Genomic DNA, 22,042 nt, shown 5'->3' on the forward strand with positions numbered 1-22,042 from the left:
TTGATAAAGATAAGGTTTTCCCCTGGCTTCTTCCATACCAACTAGATCCAATTAGCAAAGTGTTACTTTTGCAGAGAAATTTGTGTTCACATTAGGAGAGAGAGAGACAGACAGGCAGACATACAGAGACAGACAGAGAGATAAAGAGAGACAGAGACAACTCAAATAAATTCCAGTTAGTTGCCCAATAGTGTGCAAGTCCACTTAGCACCAAATTGGAGTGCTTATGCCAGAGGATAGTAGTATTTAATAAGCCTGAATGGGGAAGGGGGTCAGAATTGAAAAGTGGAATAGCATTTACTTTTAAATGTCATTTTTGAATCAATATGTTCTTCAAGTGTAGTCTTGAGAGGCAACTCTAAAGGAACTTGAATTTCCCCCGTGTACTCCAAATTTAATAGGAAAATGACCACTCAGTCATTAAAGTAGTAAAAGCGATGCTAAACATTCAGTCTGCATGGCACCAGCAACATTCAAGTTGTTATAACTTTATAGTTTTAGTCTAGGCCTATCATTGGCTTGCTTGCTTTCTGCCCTCTTCCTGATGAAACAAAAGTCTTGAGTTTTCCAAACCTCAAAACTCAGCTGTAAAACTGTAGGAGACCAGCAAGCGGAAAAAGAAAATTTCCTTTAAAGATGTTTGGTCGCCGCTGGCCAGGCCTGCACTCTCCCTTGAAACATTAACTATGGCTTTTGACAATTGTCCTTGGAAAAAGTCCAAATGTGGCAAATGGTAGAGGCAACATTTCTTTACCCTCCTGCCTGGAACTCCCCGTGATACGGATGAGTTCTAGCTGGTGTTTCATGGGTAACAAGGAGTCCACCTACTGCCCATCACCCTTGCCCTCATCTGCAGATGAAATTAGCAAACACATAATAAGATCTACTGAACTAAAAAATCAAAACCCTCTTATTTGGTTGGAACTCCTGAAAGGGTCTGGACCAAAGAGGCTGCACAATAGCAACTAAAATACAGGCTCTGTGCTGTTAAAACTATTCTAAGAAGTGTGTGTGTGTATTTGCAGCAGGATACTTAGGGGAAGAGAAAACTAAACTCTGGAACCATAGTTTTGTCTCTGCAGAGACATTAAAAGCACAACAATCGTGTCTCCCTTGGCTCAATGAAATTGGTTTGGAAACCAAAACTGTCCTTAGAAAGGAGAAGAAATCTATTCATATTTCTTTGGAGGCAAGGAGGGAGGTCTTTCTGGCAAAGTCTTTAGGCTCCATTCAGGTCCAGGAAACTCAATCCTCAAGTTCAAAGCTCGTCTCGTCGTAGAGTTCAGGGCGTGCTGACTTCCTGTTCCGGGAATATTTCACATGCAGGAGGTCACCCATCTCATCCAGGGCTTCCAAAACCTGCAAAGAGATTCCTTCCATCAGTTCTCTTTAAATCCCCAAGTGGCCTTGCTCTCTGGGGGGCTCACAGAGAACCACACTCTTCTTTTGCCAGCTTATTCGATTTTAAAGAAAAGGAGAAAGATCCAAATCATTAAGCTGTGGTTCATAAGTCAGCCCTAGAGGAATGTTAGAGGCTAATGCATTTTATTTTCATATTCTTTAATAGTCTAACTCCACATTACAAATCTTTAGTTTATTTTGGGGGTGAGAGGAGAGGAATAAAATCATCTGATCCGTGCTTACCCTTGAAGGATTTATTTTAAAGTTTAATGACATATATAAACTTGTGGAAGAAAAAGAAAACTTCGCAGATTACATTTGTGTTAATTCTTCATGACACAGCAAACCAACCTGGCCAGGAAGAAAACGGAACATTATGGGAGCTAATTAGGTTCCTCCTCTCTCTCCCATTCTTCTGCTGCCCCCCTCCTCCCACCCTCAACTTTTAAATACTCGTGTCTATGCTCCATAGAATAATAGAATTTAAAACCACAAGACACCAAGAACTCATCTGTTTCAATTCTCTCAATCCAGGCAGGTAAATGTATCCCCAAGTTTACAAATGAAACAACTGAGATCCAGAACATACAAAAGGTAAGTTTTTCCTTCCAGTCTATCACTAATCCTACTGAATTGGGCATGCCTTTTTAACCTTTTGGGCCTGTTTTTCTCAACCAGTCAAAAGAAAAGGGAAATGATATTAGAGTCCAATGTTTTGAAAAAGGTAAAGTGAGAATCATTACCATCAGAATGAATGACTCATGGGGCTTATGGATTTTCTCCGTTGGGAAATCTTCTAAACTGACATTAGTTAAGATCCCTACCAAGATGTTAAGAATAGTTTATTTCTGGGTGGTAGGATTATGGGTAATTAAAATTTTCTTTTTACTTCAATTTATTTTCTTAATTTTTATACCAAATATAAGCCCTAGGAAAAAGTATCAGGCTTTACATTTTAAGTGGCATCAATCTGGGGTAGTTTCTGTTGCTTTTCCTGAAGGTGGGGGATGGAGTAGCTCTGTGGCTTTGAAAGTGAAGGACCCACACACCTGGGGGAGAAGTACCACAATTCATGAAGGATGTAGGAGGAAAACATAGGATTTTGATTCATTTTAATCTCAATCTTTTAAAAAATTAAAAAAATATTTTTAATACAATTTTAAAGGTTACTTTCCATTTACAGTTATTACAATGTATCAGCTATATTCCCTGTGTTGTGTACAATACATCCTTGAGCCTATCTTATACCCAATAGTTTGTGCCTCTTGCTGCCCAACCCTTATGTTACCCCTCCCACTCTCCCTACTGGTAACATGTAGTTTGCTCTCTATGTCTGTGTCTGCTTCTTTTTTATTATATTAACTAGTTTGTTGTATTTTTTATATTCTACACATAAGCAATGTCATACAGTACTTGTCTTTCTCTGTCTGACTTATTTTACTTAGCATAATGCCCTCCAAGTCCATCCATGTTGCTGCAAATGGCAAAATTTCATTCTTTTTCATGGTTGAGTTATATTCCATTGCAAATACATACCACATCTTCTTTACCCATTCATCTATTGATGGACACTTAAGTTGCTTCCATATCTTGGCTATTGTAAGTAACACTGCTATGAACATTGGGGTGCTGTATCTTTTTGAACTAGTGTTTTTGTTTTTTTCATATATATACCCAGGAATGGAATTGCTGGATCATATGGCAGTTCTATTTTTAGTTTTTTGAGAAACCTCCATACTGTTTTCCACAGTGGCTGCACCAATATACATTCCCACCCACAGTGTATGAGGGTTCCCTTTTCTCCACATCCTTGCCAACATTTGTAATTTGTGTTCTTTTTGATGATAGCCATTCTGACAGGTATCTCAACCTTTTTAACTTCTTTTTTTGTGTCTGTTATAAAATGTACATAATATATTGGTAATGCATGTATTATTTCTAAATGGATTTATGTTGAGGCCCACTAATCAACTACCTGAAACACACCAGTACTCAAACAAAGTCGGCTTTATTCAGCTTGCTGCAGCAGGGAATATGCACTCCAGAAGGACCGTCTTCGTAACAAGGAGTTGGGAAGGGCTACGTATCACATCTGGACTTGTGCACGAGATGATTCTAAGGAAGCAGGGGCCAGTTCTGGCTTGGATGCTGTCGAGAAGCTGGAGCAGCTCAGTGTTGTTTATACGTAGACTTATCTAGAAGGCAGGAGGATTATAGCTAGGCTAGAGCTGTCCTTGGTAACGGAGCAGCTGCCACTCATGTTAGAAGACGGACCTTTTAAGTCATTTTGTGTTTGTAAAGTGTCCTCATTTTTGTTTTGCTCCAAACGTGGTCACTGAATAGACTTCTCTAATATTGTATATTTTCTGAGACTGTCATTTATGTTCAGTTGCTACCTTAATGCCCTGACTGTTCAAGGGGTCATTTTTCACTTCTCTTAGAGTAAGAAACTTGCTCAAAATTTTGTATTGATTTGACGATCTCAAAAGTTTAGAGGCATTTGTCTAGATGAGGTTTCCGTGTCCTTCCAAACCAAGTATTCCGCAGGAATTAACTCATGAAAACAATCACAAGGTCTGATATCTATTGAACTGGCTATTCGTGAGTGCCTCCATGCCGTTTGGATCAGAAAAAAGATGCAAATTGACCCAAGCTGTGCATCCCCTCCTGCCGTCTCTGGAGCGTGCTTCTGGGCACATCCTCTTCTCCCCATGCCTGCAGTGCCCCTCTCTTCGCTCCCTTATCCCTTGATGTGTAAATATGCTCAAGTCTTCCCCCACTTTCAAGGGCTTTTTCTAAACCTATTCTTTTTGCCTTTACACACTTCTCAAAAGACTTGCCTACCATTTCTTACCACCCACTCATTACATTTAGAAGAAACAATTTGTTAAAATTAATATTCTCTAAAATATACTCATTTTAGAGAATCTGCACAATATATAGAACAAAAACAGCAAAGTTCTCCCATCATCTCAAAATCTAGAGTTAGCTCAGTTATTAACATGTTATCTAATAAATTGTTATTATGTACCTACTATGTTCTATACATTGGTTTAAGTCCTAGAATATAATGGTGATGCAGAAAGATATGGACCCGTGTGAGTGTCTGTGTGTAATTCGAGCTCAAAGTATCCCTTCAATTTTTTAATTCTTTGTATTCTTATTTCTGTTTCCTGCACTCCCCTAAAACTCTCTTTTCTGAGCAACAGCAAGATTCTACTAACTGCTAAGCCAATGGTTTCTTCTCATCTCTCACCCCACTTGGATGTTCTGCTATTTTGTAGAGACATTTTTGAAAATTAATTTTTATCAGAGTATAGTTAATTTACAATGTTATGTTTGTTTCAGGTGTACAGCAAAGTGAATCAGTTATACATGTACATATATCCACTCTTTTTTAGATTCTATTCTCATATAGGTCGTTACAGAGTATTGAATAAAGTTCCCTGTCCTATACAGTAGGTTCTTATTAGTTATATATTTTATATATAGTAGTGTGTGTATGTCAATCCCAATCTCCCAATTTATCCCTCCCCTCACTTTCCCCCTTGGTAACCATAACTTTGTTTTCTACATCTGTGACTCTATTTCTGTTTTGTAAATAGGTTCATCAATAGAATATTACTTAGCCATGAAAAAGAACAAAATAATGCCATCTGCAGTGACGTGGATGGACCTAGAGATTGTCATACTGAGTGAAGTAAGTCAGACAAGAAAGACAAATATCATGATATCGCTTACACGTAGAATCTAAAAAAATCGCAGGGACATTTGATCCTCCCCGTCCTTGAAGCTTTTTCCATTTTACTGTGTTGAGCACTACACTAGCTTATGACTTTTCCAATTGATCTAGCTCCATCTAAGCCCAGTTCCTCATCTGTGATTCCTATATCCAACCAGGGATGTAGGGGGAATCTGCGCTTGGCCCGTTCACTTATATTTGGACAATTATATTTTCTACCACTGACTTTAATGATCCCTTAGTTCCTCAGATTACAACAGCTCCAGCCTTGCATACTCTCCTAAGCTCCAGAATTGGATTTTATTTTCTTTAAATTTTATCGAAGTATAAATGACTCAGTTACACACACACACACACACACACACACACACACACACACACATTCTTTTTCATATTCTTTTCCATTATGGTTTGTCACAAGATATTGAATATAGTTTCCTGTGCTATACAGTAGGACCTTGATGTTTATCCATCCTATATATAATAGTTTGCTTTTTCACAGCTGGCCCATAGATTTGTAATCCCAACATGTCTAGAAGTGAGCTCGTTTTATTCCCCCAATCCTGTTGGTGTTATGCTGTTCCTTGCCATATACCTTAGCTCATATACGTGCTTAGTTTTGCCGTTCTTTATTTGCTAGAGGGCTAGAGACCTCGGATTATTCTTGATTCCCTCACCCCATATGTGCCCTGCATCCAATATTTGCCAAGTCTTGGCAGCTTCATGCATGCATAACGTCTATTCCTAGATCCATTCCTTTTGTTTCCCTTGACCTTGTCGTCTCTTGTTTTGTTTTGTTGTCTCTTGTTTTGTTCAAATAGCTCCATAATAACCCACTCCACCTTCATGCAGTTGTCTATATTTCTTTTGCGAGATGAATTTATTCTGTCTGATATTATTGTGAAGTGCTTATTTATAGTATGTTCTCTTAGACTTTTTGCCCCAGGGTTTTGCATAGAGCAGACACCTGATAGTGTTTGCTAAACTGCATTGATTTTATAAGACAGTTTCATCAACCCTAAACTGACTGACTTGGCTTGGTTCTCTGATATTATTCATTCACACAGAGATTGAAATCCAAGGACAAAGAAATGTGGTTTTGAAATCCTTTACACCTTACGTAGGATGAGCTTATATGACAGATCTGTCTTTGTTGTTGTTTTTCCAACATGTGGCTTATTTGGGTCATCTTTTCTTATGATGGACGTGGTGGCTGTGAGCAGTGCCAGGATGCAGGCAGTTACTGCTGAAATAGCACGTGAGATCAGCGTCTGCCTTTAAGAACAAGCAAAGAGCAAGATGTCTGGCTACTCAGTGGGTCTTTGCTATGAAACCAAAACAACGACTTGACTCAAGTCCTCACTGAGCTGATTTCCTTTTCTATCTGCTGAGCTGATCACATTGCTGGGCATTGTTAGGATACCCTTATTTTTTATTTTTATTTTTTAGCAGTGAGTGTTATTAGTGTTGTTTTCTTAAACCATCCAAGAGAAACCCAGGGAAACCCAAGCAAGCTCAGTAAAAGAACGTGCTCGGAATCCGAGGACCCCATCCTGTCGCTTCTGCTGGGCTGTGGAGTACTTACTGCGTCTAACATCTCCCGCGTATGTGCTGCTGAAACACAGAACCGAGCCCGGGCTTCTGCAAGGGGAGTAGCTGGAAATCCAACGACCACCACGCCGATTTTTCTCTTTAATAGATGCCTTGCAAAAGCCCTAAGGGAAATGTTAAAAAGGAGGTTAACTGAGAGATGACAAAATTACACTGCAAAAAGAAAAAAAAAGGAATGTGGCTAATTGACTTTTATTTTTTTTTAATTTATATTTATTTTGGCTGCACTGGGTCTTAGTTGTGGCATGCGGGATCTTTAGTTGCAGCATGTAGCCTTCTTAGTTGTGACATGCGGGATCTATTGGGTTGGCCAAAAAGTTCTTTAGGGTTTTTCCATAAGATGTAACGGAGAAACGTGAACGAATTTTTTTGCCAACCCAATAATTCCTCGACCAGGGCTGAACCCCGGCCCCCTGCATTGGGAGCACAGAGTCTTACCCACTGGACCAACAGGGAAGTCCCTACTTTTTTTTTTTTTTTTTTTTTGTGGCACTCACGGGCCCAGCCGCTCCGCGGCATGTGGTATCTTCCCGGACCGGGGCACGAACCCGCGTCCCCTGCATCGGCAGGTGGACTCTCAACCACCGCGCCACCAGGGAAGCCCGTCCCTACTTTTTTAAAGTAAGTAGAAGATGACTGAAGTAATGAAACTTCTCTCAGATACAACCGATAAGGAAATGTGGCAGCCAGTCACTTGATGGTACCCATAACTGAGTGTGTGTACTGTGGGGTATAGCGCACTCATTAGACAGTTACGTGCACAGAGTCTTTGACATTGAGCAGAAAATGCTGGTGCACGTGACCCTGGTTTAACAAGTCTGCACATATGTAAAATCTTTTGTCTGCAGGGTTCCTAAGGAATAAAAACCATTACTCAATGCAATTACCTGAAGAAAGAATATGTTAGATGCATACCTATATGCTTTAAAAACTTAATACTGATAATACGGTGTGGAAATTTTAAGAAGCCTCTACTTCGTGACTATAATTTCAGGATCAGGGTCAGAGGGTCTGCAGGAGCCAATCCCAAGCCATGTTATCTTTCCAGAGACAAAGATTTTATTTTCCATCAAGCCAAAGACAGGAAATAGCAAGGGTCTCCTCATTTGTTATGTGTATGTTCAGGGATAATAAACCCATTGGCTGGATTAAGGGGGGATGGGGAAGGAGGGAGGGAGAGAAATGCACACACACACAGGCTGGTCGGTAGAAGCAACCTGGAAGCTGTAGGTCATAGAATTACAAAGCCCTTTGATACTGAGTAAAACCTTTTTAAGTTATGATTCCTTCCCCTTAACTGCTTCTAGCCTCTTTTTATTTCAGAGCTAATCTCAGTAACGATTCTAGAATACCCAGCTCTCAAAGTCTGTAAACTTCTTGCTCTGAGATCCAATGTCAGACCCAGGCATGTGCACCCAAGTGAGCCTTTTCCCCTTTGTGCTCCGTCGCTCCCCGCAGGAATCCTTAATCACTGAGATGTTTTGCCCTCAAGTAGGATAAATGTCTCAGATCTGTTCTTAGCATTAAGAGGTTGCTGGTGTCTTATTTTAGGCTGGAAGCTGACAGCACCACAGAAACCTTGAGTCATAACTCAGGAAGAATCCGCGACGCAGGGGTCTTTCATTCTCCTCCCGTTTAGCTGTCTGCCTTTTGGTTTCCTCGTGCAGAACGCAGGTTATCAAAGAAAGCAATGGAGATTGCAAGAACTACCAAACACACAGCCTCTCTGGCCCCCTGGCTTGGCCATGGCAAGATATAGCCTTTGATTTGGATTGCGAAGTTTACAAGGAGATGGGGCTTTCTAACTGAGGAAGCTTGAAAACAGCCATTCTTTCTTTTTCTTGATCACCCTATGGAAGGCTGCCCACGGAACTGCATAGGGTGAGAGCTCGTAATTGTCTGAGAAACAAGTCAAGTGCTTTTATTGCTAGAGTCCAAACCACCTGACCCATGATCGGGCCGGTTTTCGGAACTCCCCAAAGACCACTTTCACTGTCTGCACTCTTCTCTTTGTACCAGAGGAAGTAAGTTTTGCCAAAGAATGTGGAGCGAAATATATGACTGTTGATTCATTAGGCTAACCTGAGGCCTCCCCGGAGCAGTTCTAAGTTTCAAACTTACACTACTAAACCTAGCCTCCTTCAGCTAATGTATGCGATTGCCTCTGGGTTTGTATTCCCCAAAGCAAATTAGAGCTGGCATAGGCTGAAAGAAGCTAAACTATGTGAATAAGAATAATAATAGTACAACATTAGCATTGCATTGCACGCAGCATCACTGCATCTTCTGCACCACCATTCTCCGAGTGTATGATGAGGCCTGAGGATGGAAAATGTCAACCCTGTACCAAATAGTAAATACAATATATTCTTGATTATTTAAGTGAATGTTTTATGGGTGAAATCGCATTATACTAAATAAACTCCATAAAAGAGTCCAGTGGTAGAATTGCAAACAGGACTTTATCCAAAAGGATACCTGGCTGGAGATAATGTCTCCATTCTGTAGTAGGTGGAAATATGGAGTAATCACAGTTCTTTGAGAAAAATCAAAAGTTTTTAAATGAGCAAATTGAAACAAGTGCTCATACACTGGCTTAGCCAGTTAACTCCGTTTCAAAAGGTTCTCTGCCTTCAACTTTCCATTGAAGAAATATCAGTGCAGGAAACAAGATTGGGCAGCAGTAACTCCTGCCAACATTAGATAATATTACCTTTTGTAACTAACCTGTTCTATGTTTTCTTAACCACCCAAATAATTAGATTTTTTCCCCATTGTCATAATGGATGCCTTTTGATTCACCAGTGATGACATTAAAGAGGGTTAAATTATACTATGCATTGCTTTAAAGAGATGTGTATTTTTCCCCTATGGGCTGTGTTGTGCCTTGAAGAGAGCACTGGTTTAGGAGGCAAATGCAACTGGTTTGAATTCTGGCCTCTAGTACCTACAATGTGAGTGACCCTGAGAAAGTAGGTTGACTTTGGGGTGTCTAGGTGTCTTCATTTGTAAACCAGGGCTAAGCATCCCACCTTCAATGGGTGACAACTGGGTTTAAGAGCCTTCCTTAGCATATAAGTAACATCCAGCAATGTTAGCGCCTCCTTAGCCATGCAACCACGATGACTCAATCTTATACTCTGTTGAAACGAACAATTAGCATCATTGTAGCTGTAGTAGTAGTAGTAATAATGATGTCTGCCACTGATTGAGTGCTTAATCAATTATTATTTGAAGTGCTTTATATACATTATTAATACTATTAATAATAACAGCCAACACTGAGTAGCTCCTATGTTAAGACATGACATGCCAAATGCTGATAGACTTCATCTTGTTTAATCTTCAAATGATCTTAGAAAATAGGTCCTATTCTATCCCATTTTCAATATGAGAAAAGTGGGGCTTCAGAAGGTTGGTTAACTTGTCCTAGATCCCCCAGCTAGGAAGAGGCAGAGTCAAATTTCTTTTTCATTCCAAACATCTCATTATACCTTAGAACATAAGTTTTCCAGGAAACTCCCTCTCAGTTTAATTTTCCTTTTTCACATTAGCTTTGTCTATTTAGGACTCCTGGCATATAAAGGAGGAGGGGAACTCTCTCTTTTGTTCTGTCATCGTGCACTTGAATTCTTGCATTGAAATGCATTTGTTTTTATTCTTCATGAACTCTTCTCATTGGATGGATTCATGTTCCCAGCCTGTTGAGGTTCTAATTCCAGCTTCCATCATCAAAGTCAGAAGTATCCAGCACACTCCCTACCGCCACCCTCTGGTGTTGACACTCTCTAAAATGAAACAAGTTTACTTTTGGTGTCTTCATTTGAGCTAATCATAAAATATTAGATAGGCATGGACTACGTGTAGGGTCAGAACATACCGTTTCCCCAACCACTCTGAGTAAACGTGGGTTTTCTTTCCTGTCATCCAAGATCAGATGGTAAAGGGTTTGGGGTTATCTGCCAGTTGGAATCACCATTGTCACTCCTTCCTGCCATGAGCACAGAGCAGTATCCTATGACATTTCTGAAGCACACTGTCTTCTTGGCTACTTCAGGCATTGATTTCCTGATCCAGATCTATGAACAAAGGGCTGAGTGGTGGACGGCTGTGGTGCTTGGGGCAACTCATGTGTGTGTTTTAACTGCTTATTATTTTGCTGTGGTGAAATGACCCAAAAGTGTACTCCAAAAAATCCATCTTTTAGGAACATACAACTCAGTCCTATCCATCATGAGTTTTCAACTAATAGTTCCAGAACTTCTTTTCTATACTACATCTAATACTCTGCCAATCTACTTCAACTGTTAAGAGAATCAAACGGAAAGTTCCAACAATGGGGTTGTGTTAAAGGAGTGTCAGGATGTCTAGAATCTGATAAACATTTGTTGAGAATTACTTTCTACCATGTGCTTCATCAGATACACAAACATTTTATACTAGAAAAGAGTTTAATTAACTTCCTTTTAACAACAGAGTTAATTATTCCCTAGCAGATTGGAGATGGCTCCCGTATAAATTCATCTATGCCATACTGAGAAAAGTCATTTTTCCTCTTTATGCAGTTTTTACTAATGCTCAACCTCAGAGTTGCAATCGATGCAAAACAACCCCAAATAAGCTTACAGGAGTGGTGTTAACATTTTTTGTTAAGAGCAAGAGCTTTGGAGTAAGCCTAGGTTTGGGTTTGCCTCTTGGTTTTACTACTGCTTGACTGGTATGGTTTTGGGAAGCTATTTAACTGCTCTCAGCCTCAGTTTCCCCACACATGAGGGTGCCGTCTTTTGAGAATGGCCATGAGAGTGCAATGGAAGAAAGCACAGAGCCTGGTAATGTTGCTTTTGAATGTTGGGAGAGATGGTGTTTTGAGGTTCTCCCTGAGAAAGATCTTGGGGGCAGGAAGAAGTGCAGGATCATCATCAATTTACAGCTGAGGCCTGAGATAAGTGACTCCACCCAATTCACAGAGCTTGGAAATGATGGGCTGCAGTACCTGGCTCCCTTCCCACAAGATCTGTGAAAAGGTCTTGCTGATGGGCAGGCAGGTAGCTTCTGAGAAGCTGGACAAGTGAATTCTGAACTCAGCGTCCCGCTCAAAGTGCAAAGCAATACCTATGCTGAAAGAGCCCCGTGGTGTCAAAAGCACCACCTCTGTCAGATCACCTTGGAGCTTAGGTGTTATTCTGGGAGTCTGCTGGATACTCACGCTACTTTAGCAGGCATGTAAAGGAGCAGGGGAACAACGGGAGATTCCTCATTGCCATAGATAATGAATCCCATTTCACTCAGTCTCTGTCTGAAGTATCTTGTGTTTTCTGCAAGTTGCTGTACTCTCTGCAACCCTGAAAGGAAACAGGCATGAAATCCATCAATTCCCACCCGGAAGAGGGAAGCAAAGGTCAGACTGTCTTGGCAAGTGTTCCTAAGTCTTTCTGCCGTCCTGCATTAAGAGTTGGAAGGGGGTCAAAGTAGGGTAGGGAAATATCTCCTGGTGAGCAGGTGTGGGCACTGATGGCTGGGATCTGCCCTGAGCCTAGAAGGCAGGATCTGGGGGAATGATGCTGCTGGGTACTGCTGGCAACCAAAGCCAGGCTAGGCTGCATGGCAGTAGGGGAGCAGGAAGGGTGTCTAGCAAGAAGGAAGGAGATGAACTATCATTTACTAGACACCTATTGTGTGTGGATTCTGCTAAGTACTATAGGCACATTAGTTCAGGGGAAGAGAGTGTGACAAGAAGTCACACATACACACACACACACACACACACACACTCCACCCCATACCAGTTGTTGGTTGTGACCTTTTAGCCAAGCTGAGCTGGCCCTTTAAGTAACCCTTCATCTAGGTCTCTAATTAAAGAACACTTCATCCAATCTGAATTTGAAGGGGTAGCATATCCTTGGACAGATAGATCCATTGGAGACTGGGACTATTTTGTGAGGCACTCAGTGGTGATAGAATAATAGAGGAAAGGGAAGAGGGGGCCCTCTGCTTTCTCCAGACAGAAAAAATGACAGGGTTGGCCCCCAACAGAAGGTCAAGCAAGGTACATGTGCCCATTTCAAGGTTATCGGTACTTCAGCTCAAAAGCTTATCTTCTGTCTTAAGTGCGTATCCCAGTGGGAAGGTCACACACATAATGAGATGACCAAAGGGAACTGAAGAGTAGAAAGAGTTCTGGAGATATTTGTCTACTCAGTTCTGCCTCTAATCAGGTAAGTGAATAAACTAGCCAAAGCTAGAGAGTGTTTGCTCAATAAGGAAGATTGAATAGGATTGGATATTTAAGTCCCTGAGAAATCAGTCCAATGTTTGCATTTGATGCAGCGTTGCCATTCAGCAGGAATTTGCTGATACAGCTGACCTCCATTCTGACTGGTCAGGCATCCATTCAAACTGATCAACTCTTACTCTACCAGTTATTCAATATTTTGAACATCACTCCTGAGTGTGTTTGTAACTCTTTAGATGGAAAATGGATAAAAATTTCAATAAACATGTCATCACAGCCTTCTAGTTTCTTCTTGGAGACATGGCCCCACACCGTGCCTTGTCAAAGGGTTGAGCAGTGGGTATCTCCTGCTCAGCATCCTTCCTCCAGGGGACCATGATGTTCAGGTAGAGTTGGCTCCACCTTTCCTCTTGGCTACAGGGGTATTGTGTGACCCAGGCCTGGCCTACTGGAATACTCCACCCCCCTGATAATTGGCTCATTGATGGAACACAACCAGGGCCTACCAATCTTTCAAATCCACTGAGGAAGAAATGTAAAAACAAGGTCATCTTCAAGCTACATCCTTGCCACCATGGAGGAAACCTGCTTGAGAATGATGCTGATTCAGAAGAAAGCCAAGGCACAAGACAGCAAGAGTCTTGATGGCATCATTGGAACTCTTGGGTCTAGCGGTGCCTAAGTGAGTCCATCCTTTGGACTTTCCCTGCTGTGTGAACCATTACATTTATTTTTCTTACTGAAGCACGTTGAGCTGAATTTCTACTGATATGTCAGTAGAATATGAGCTGATATGTCCTGAGTAATACAGGTGGCCAATAATTGGATGAGGTGACTTCTTAAGGACGATAGTAATATCAACAGCAATAATTATTGTAGCTCACAGATATGTAATATAAACTTTGTTATAAGCACTTGGCATTTAATGATTTATTTAGTCCTCACAACAACTATATTGAGGTAGATGCTATAATCTCATGTCATACATGAGGAGGAGACAAGTAACTTACCCAAGTTCACATAGTTTGTAGGTAGCAGGGCCAGAATTTGAACCCAGGCAGTTGGTTCTGGAATCTGTGCTGTTAACCCTATATTATGTTGCTCTGTCCAAGAGAAGCAATTGATGATGTCCACCCAGATAAAGGATGGTGGCCATCTCTTCTCCTCAAGCTCAGTAAAACTCATTTCTAACAGCTGTTATGATCATTGTTATACCAATTTTTTCTAGTAGAGCCAGTTGAGAGATTGAGGGCTGAACAAGATTTTGGCAGCCTCATGTTGTAAGGGTGTGGGATACAGCATCAAAGACTAAAGTCCAGGACCTGCCACAAGGGAGGACCGGTGAACCCCTTCACTTTGGGGCCTGAAGGGCTGCTCCCAAAGAGTAACTATGAACCAGAAGTAGACAGGCCTTTACCATTCCAAGGTACTTTTAAAATCTAATCATCTGACATTTTTCACTGGGTTCTATCACTCCCCAAATACTTCAGATCTTCCGTTGAGAGTTTTACTTTGCTCATCAGATATAAATGGACTTGACTCCTGTGACATCTTAAATTGTTAACAATGTATGCCAAGGAATGGTGGTTTCGTTGAGTAGAACACCAACCAAAGAGGAGGTTGTTGAATGCCTCAATTGTCCCTGCTTGTTTTCTGTTTCTACTCTTTACTCTTTCCCCAATCCTGGTTCTCCAGGAATATCCCTCCCCAGCTCTGCCAGTTCTCAGCAAGCAGACTGTGATGGAGAAAGTATCTGATTTATCGTACTCTCTCAGGAAAGCTGACCTGTCCACTATGTTGGCTACAGCCCATGGATGCAGGACATGCTTGACCCTAGGGAAGTCCATTCGAGTGTTGCCCAGGGAGCCATGAGTTGGTCTGTCATGAGAAGTTTGCTGAAGAAATTGTACATATGAATCAAACCAATAAGATTGTTTTGCTGGTAGAGTGTGAATGTAGAAAAATTTAGAGACAACCAACAATTGGAGGAAGATTAGAAATTGAGGGGCAGTGAGAGAAAAGCATATTATCAGAATCTATGAGATAGAGGAAGCCATTGGTCAGTAGAAGCTATGGTAGCCCATGAAGAAGAGAAGTGGACAGTGCAAGGTTGGTCAATAGCAACAGGAAGAGAAGAAACAGAAACAGGGAAGAGATTATAGGCTAATGGGGGAGACAGATATTAATCAAATAAATCACACAAATGAATATAAAGTTGCAACTCTGATGAGTGTGGTAAAGAATGCTATGTGGTGTTATGAGAGTCCATAGTAGAGAGATTGGACCAAGTGTGAGGAAGTCAATATATGATGAGTGAGCTGAGATCTGAAGGATGGACAAATGTTAACAAGATAAAGAACCAGAGGAGAGAATTCCTGGCACAGGAAACAGATGCAATGCTACTGTAGTTTGTAGAAAACAGAGTGGCTGGGAACCAGCAAGATGTGGTTGAGTGTAGGGCAAGACGAGAATGGAACAATGAGTCAACTGTCTAAAAAAACCAGGAATACAGTGTTTAGAGAATCCAACACTGAATGGCTGGTAAGAGAGGATGAGCTTAAAAGGGGGACAAACAGGAGAAATCAGAGAGGGAGAAGGTAAGTCAGGAGAAGAACTAGCGTTCATTAGAGTTATCAACATGGCAGTCATGGATAACCTTTTTCTGGGGGTTCCTGATTAGGAATTTCGTTTTAAAGAAACAGGTAGTTGCAAGTATGGTTTACTTTAATTCATATGGGCTTTTAGTTTCCTACCCACCTCCTTAAAAATAAGATAAGTCCTCTCCCCTAAAATTCCAGATTTGCAACATGAATACAAGTAAAGGATTTGGAGAAGTGTAGACCATTTGCGTAAATTTTTTTTTAAATTGAGGTAGAGTTGTTTTACAATGTTGTGTTACTTTCTACTGTACAGCGAAGTGAAATAGAGTTCCCTGTGCTATACAGCATGTTCTTGTTAGTTATCTATTTTATACATATTAGTGAATATATGTCAATCCCAGTCTCCCAGTTCATCCCACCCCCCAACCTCCCATTTGCATGAAGTTTGTTGCATAGACACAAGCCTCTTTTGTGCTTAAAAAAAAAAAAAAAGAACAGTTTTGTAACATGCTGAAGTGTCCCTTGGAAACTTGTATGTGTACAGAGAGCAACCTATTTGAAGGACAGAACTAGCAGTGAGGAAGGAAAATATTTGTCATTACTTAAAAATAAAACTATCATCCATACACTTTGAAACTGTGTGTGTTTAGGAAGATGAGAACATAAGGAGTAGGGAGAGATTGGGGACCGGAGAAGGAAAAGAAAAGAGGGGATGTGTGTATGCATAAGGCTGATTCACTTCGCTGTGCGGCAGAAACTAACACAGCATTGCAAAGCAATTATACTCCAATTAAAAAAAAAACAAACAAACAAACAGAAGAGGGGCTAGAGTATGACCTGTTTTAAAGAAGGCGATTCAGATACAAATGAACGTATTTACAAAACAGAAACAGACTTACAGATATTGAAAACAGACTTATGGTTACCAAAGAGGAAATGTGTGTGGGGGGGAAGAATAAGCCAGGAGCTTGGGATGAACATGCACGCACCACTATATATAAGCAAAATAACCAACAAGGACCTACTGGATAGCACAGGAAACTCTACTCAATATTCTGTGATAACCTGTATGAGAACAAAATCTAAAAAGAATGAATATATGTATAACTGAATCACTTTGCTGTACACCTGAAACTAGCACAACATTGTAAATCAACTATACTCCAATAAAATTAAAAACAAACAAACAAAAGTAAAGAAGGTGATTCAAATGAAGGCACAGATATACATCCCAGCTACCAAAATGTATTCCATATGGCTTGTCCCCTGTGTGTTCAGCTCTTCTGTTGATTGTTAGTTGCACAATGAATAGATGAGTTCATCAGGCTGAGTCTGATGATTCCTAAATGATCCCCCTCACAGACTAGAAGGATTTCCTGGCCTGGAAGTGCATGAATGACTTAAATTGCTTTTCCCAATGGCATTATCTTTGCACTTGCCCATAATGACTCATCCATCATTGGGCTGCCCAGCTACTTAATTGGCCCCGTCTGTCCTCTCTGCCTTGATTAACCCAAGTAACTGGATCACTAGCTAATGTCATCATTTTACTGCTTCTAGATCCTTTGGAGAGCTGACCAAACAGATCAGAATATCGATCACAGGGGCAGCTGACTCTTGAGAACTGAATGTTTAATTCTTGCCCTGTCTTCTTCCTCTTTGAACCATTTAGCACAGCATGGCCGACAAGCCATTATGACACACTTCGTGGTCACCATGTTTTCTCACATAGGGTCACTATAAATGCCTTGAGGTCTTTTGAGTTGGCCAAGACACAGCTCCTTTCAATTACTCTATTGCTCACTCTGGAAAATTGGAAACATTCTCCTCCTCTTGGAGGGCCTGGGGGCAGAGAGAAATTTGTACATATAAAACGCTACTCACCCACAGGATGTGGGTGATTTTATTAATTATGTTGTGCTTTGAGATCCTTGTTTGAAGAGTGCTTTATAAAAGTAGAAGGAATTTTTAGCACTTGTTCTTTCATACGGGGATGGCCATGCATGGCATGGGGACTGGGCAAGGCAGTGACCTTCCCTTTGCAATACACAAAGTCCCTAATTAGTTTCTGATTCTCCTTCCACCTATTATAATACATAGAAGTCAGGGAAGGCTCCGCACAGATACATAAGTGAAGGATCAGATCTCTTATGTAGAGTGCTGGAGAGTTTATACGAGTATCTTATTTTGCTGTATTCTGGGTTCTCTGGAAAAGGAATAAGCTTTGGAGTTAAATGGACTAGGAACCAAACTCCACCTGGACAACGTAAGGCTTTGAAACCTCAGTTTCACCTAGCGATACGTAAGCTTATCTCACAGGAAGATTGGGAGAAATAAAGGGTAAATGCAGGAGCCTGCTTAGTGCTGTGTCTGGGCAAAAGGTGCTTGAAAGGTTAGTTACATTTTTCTGTTAGCAATAGTTCTGGGTAGCCAAGTGGCACCTTGAAATCATTGGGAGAGCTTGGCAAAGTCCCATGCCCAGACTGTACCCCAGGCCAATGAAATCAGCATCTCTGGTAATGAGATCAAGCGTGAGTTTCGGATTTCACCAGGTGCAGCCACGGAGACTCAGATGTCTCAGAAACAATGGCCATTACCAGTTCACCCCCAAGGCCATGCATGGCTGTGTTAGGTGCCTGACTGTGTCTTGCGGAGTCATGCTCCTTGGTTGAACATGGAAAGTAAAAGATGGGCATATATCCCAGCCTCTTGTTGGGTAAGATGACATCCCAGCATTTACTGAGTGCTCGAGGTCTCCAATGGTATGTTTGTGGGTTCACTTGCTCCCCTGACAGTTATCGGCTCCAAAGTGCTCACTCGACTTGAGACCAACCTCACTGTCAACCTCGCCCCTCTCATGAGGCTGGATAAAATCAGGGATGGACCCAGCTGGGCAGATGACCTGTAGGTTGCCATTCTACCCACTTGGATTTCTAGCTCTGCCAACTTGAGAGATGGACTAGGTTTAACCTTCTCTCCAATGTTATTAAAACAAAAACAGCTGGGGCAGGGGAAGGAAAACAAATAAAACCCAAAGTGTCACCACTACAAAGCCATGCCGTCCCCAAATAAAAACAATCAACTGTGGCATTTCCAAAAATATGCTCAGGTCAACTCAATCTCCAGAGGGCCAGAAGGAATTGTGGACAGTAGACACCCCCAGAATGACCTGTCAAAAGCTAAAAAGGAAAATATCTTCTCTGTCGAACCATCGAAACATCACCTGCTGGCAAAAGAGGACAAAGGCATTTCCCCCTGTAAGACTGAGTGAAAGAGGCGGATTTGATGAGTTTGCAAGACAATACCAACGACACTCTATTTTCTGCAGACTTTGCAAGCTTGCTCTCTGATAACAGAGGAAACGTGCATAGACCCAGATGGCACGGGGGGACTTATTTTATTATTCCCCAGGCAGAAAAAGGCACATACAGAAATACACACCGCCCTCCTTTCACCAGTGCGGAATACAGGCTGGGCAACCTCGAACATGCCCCTAGGCAGTGACGCTTGGGAAATGCGGTTCTCTTCTTTAGAGATAGGAAGAATCTTTCCCTAAAACATGTCTCACAACTTAAGAAGTCGATCTTTCGGAACAACCAGTTTGATCCTCAAGAATGCCCGCGGTGGTCTGAGAAGGCCTCCCTCCCCCCACCCCTGCCCCTTGCCTTCTTCCCCTTCTTTGTCTGGTGCTCACACTAGGCTTCTGCTCCGGGCATGGGGAGGGGGCGGGAGCAGGGGTGCTGGGGAGAGACCTTGGAGTAAAGTTTCAATGTGGCAGCAGGAACCCAGCATCTGTTATTTTAAGCTCTGGACAGCAGACAGGACATTTTGTTTCCTATACACTCGGGGCAGAGAGATCTCAGGAAAGATCAAGAGGGTACTGAGCAGCGAGAATCATAAGAATCGCATTAGCAGTGACAAGCTTCCCAGTGGGATGGAGAAGACGGCGTTTGGAGTGGTTTGCTGAGAGGAACACATATTTTTATCAGGCACTGAAGCTCTCCCTTTTGATGTCTGCATTCCAAGGTTACGGCATGTTTTATAGTCACATACTCGTGTGCCAAGGATGGTCCAGGCCGCTCAGTCCTGGCCCTGTGGAATGCACACAGGAGTGGAGTGGGCAGGCCGGACGTCAGTGTGGACGGCTGTCTACACGACAGGATTTCATGCCGCTGTTTCCACCTCCCCACCCGCTGCTCAGATACACCATCAGGGGCTTAATCCACAAGGAGAGGTGACAATGGACATGTCTTGTGCACCTACTATGAGCCAGGAGCTGTGCTTTTGGGCCCCCTTCACAGATGAGGAAACCAAGGCTGGGAGACTGTTCATGCATTGCACAGCTGACCTGGAAATTGGCGGTGCCTAAGAGTCTACCAAAGTCTGCTCCTTGAAAGAAGCTTGTAAACTCATTCCTGATGAGGTGTGAGTCCCATGATTCATGGATTCATACATTTCACAAATGAAAAGCACTCACTATGTACAAGAGCCAGCTGCTAAGATGGAGGAGAAGATGAAAAAATTCTGGGGCTATTTGGCAAGAAATAACCTAACAGTAGAGAGAGCAGATATCAGATAATATACACATGAGAAGAGCCATAAGACGGATACAGACAGAGTCAGCCGGCCTGTCACATAGTAGTGCTTCTTGAATCCTTACAGAATGAGTGATAAGATTTAACGTTAACTTGCATTTAAGTAGAGAGCAGTATCTTAGCAAGTCTCTAATGATGGAGTTTTACACATCGAATGGGGTAATTTGGGAGGCTGGGGCCTTTGGGAGCCTTGCGAATTGGTGGTTCTTAAACAGGGGAACACACCAGAGTCTTCAGGGAATAATTTTTTTTTTTTCTGGAACACTCACAGGTAAGCCTCTTCTGCAGAGATTCTGCTCCAGAAGGACTGGTGTGGACCTTTTACAAAATCTACCCCTGGGTAACTGTGGTGTGCACCCCAGTTCTGAACCATCACTCGTAGTCATAAACTGTTGTGGTTGTTGATTCTATGAAGATAATAAGGCTGATTCTAACTGAAGCCTCCAGAGAGCAATTTGTCTCCAAGTATTTTTGCATTTTTCCCCTCCATCAACAGGTCCATGTGTCAGCTCCCATCTGCCCTTTTCTTTTTTCTATGGAGATGAGGAAGTCACTCGTATCTGGGCCTTAATTTACTGATCTGTTAAATGGGGATGATAACAATCTATTTCCCAGGACTTTGGGGAGAATGTTGTCTCATACTTTTCCGTGTGAGTGGCTGTTGTGTTCAGGGGAGAATTAAAAGATGAATATGTCTATTATTTCCAAGGAGCTTATAGCCTAGAAAAAGTATGTAATAATCACAGCCGGTAGAAAATTGAACGCCCCATGGAAGAAATGCTCTGGGAGTTTGGAGCAAAGACCTAGAGGTGGTAAGTGAACACCTTGTGTGCCAGGAGGGATGGTTATCTCACTTGCCTAGAACGTTTGGTTTACAGTCATGAGAAAGATCAGTGGAATCAGACCCAGAGGGCTGCAGATGCCAATCTAAGAGGTGGTGGGCACTAGGGAGCCAGGGCAGCATCACGAACAGGATATGCCATGTTCTGAGGGGGTTTAGGAAGAGGAAGTCATAGTGGATAGTACGTGGAATAGGATAAGGGGAAAACCAGAGGTGGCCAGACACGTAAGGAGGCCAGAGTGGCAGCAGAAGTGGGTGAGATGTGCTTCAGCAAAGATTGCGGCAAGAAGGCAAAGGAGAGGTCCTGGCTGAGGAATTGGGTTAATGGGGGTCCCCTGAAAGCGCTCTGAGAAACAGTGCAAACGAAAGTAGCCTCTAGGAAGCCCCATCGAGGCAGCGTGTGCATGATTCAAACCTCTGGTTTTCAAAGTGTCTGCTGGGCGGGGTGTGCACTGAGGAAGCCTCAGGGAGGGGGTGCAGGGAAAAACGGAGGGAGGGGCTCAGCAGCTAGGAGATCGGACCACTCCACCCTCCAAGCTGTCTCCCTGACAACAACATCTCTGCCAAGTGCTCAAGGACCGTGAGCCTAATTTTCCTGGGTTCAAAATCCTCTCTGCCATCTTGAGCAAGGCATTGCATCTTTCTGCAGCTCAGGTTCTTCACCTGTAAAATGTGAATAATGACAATGACAATAATAATAAGAAGGATGCCCATTTCATACTGTTATGAGGATTTGATTTTAAGCACTTTGGACAGTGTCTGGCACACAATAAGTCCTATAAGAGTGTTGTAAAATTTAAAAAATTTGTATAAAATGGACTTCCACGTACATTTCATTTGAAAAAAAAATTCTGTGGTTCAAAAACATATTGAAAACTATTCATTTCCAGTCTTCACCAAAGACTGAGCTGACTTGCTTGGATTTGCCCTCTAAGGCTGGGCCTCTGTGATCAATGGAAGTGACCTGTGGTGTCTACAGCCAATCTGGTTGTTCCTGTACCCTCCTCAGTTTCTTTTGTT

General features: G+C 42.1%; 1 protein-coding gene across 1 annotated transcript in view; it reads right to left on the minus strand.

Moving 5' to 3' along the window:
- Positions 1 to 234: 234 nt before the first annotated feature.
- SPTLC3 (serine palmitoyltransferase long chain base subunit 3) overlaps positions 235 to 22,042 on the minus strand; it is a 125,934-nt gene continuing 104,126 nt past the window's right edge. The window contains exons 11-13 of the mRNA XM_082857724.1: positions 11,961 to 12,096; positions 6,729 to 6,858; positions 235 to 1,359 (exon numbers count right to left, since the gene is read on the minus strand). Coding sequence (XP_082713850.1) covers positions 1,246 to 1,359; positions 6,729 to 6,858; positions 11,961 to 12,096 — 380 coding nt within the window. The 3' untranslated portion in view covers positions 235 to 1,245. The remainder of the gene's footprint in view (positions 1,360 to 6,728; positions 6,859 to 11,960; positions 12,097 to 22,042) is intronic.

The sequence above is a fragment of the Leucopleurus acutus genome, assembly GCF_964270905.1.
Source record: "Leucopleurus acutus genome assembly, chromosome: 16".
NCBI classification, from domain to species: Eukaryota; Metazoa; Chordata; class Mammalia; order Artiodactyla; family Delphinidae; genus Leucopleurus; species Leucopleurus acutus.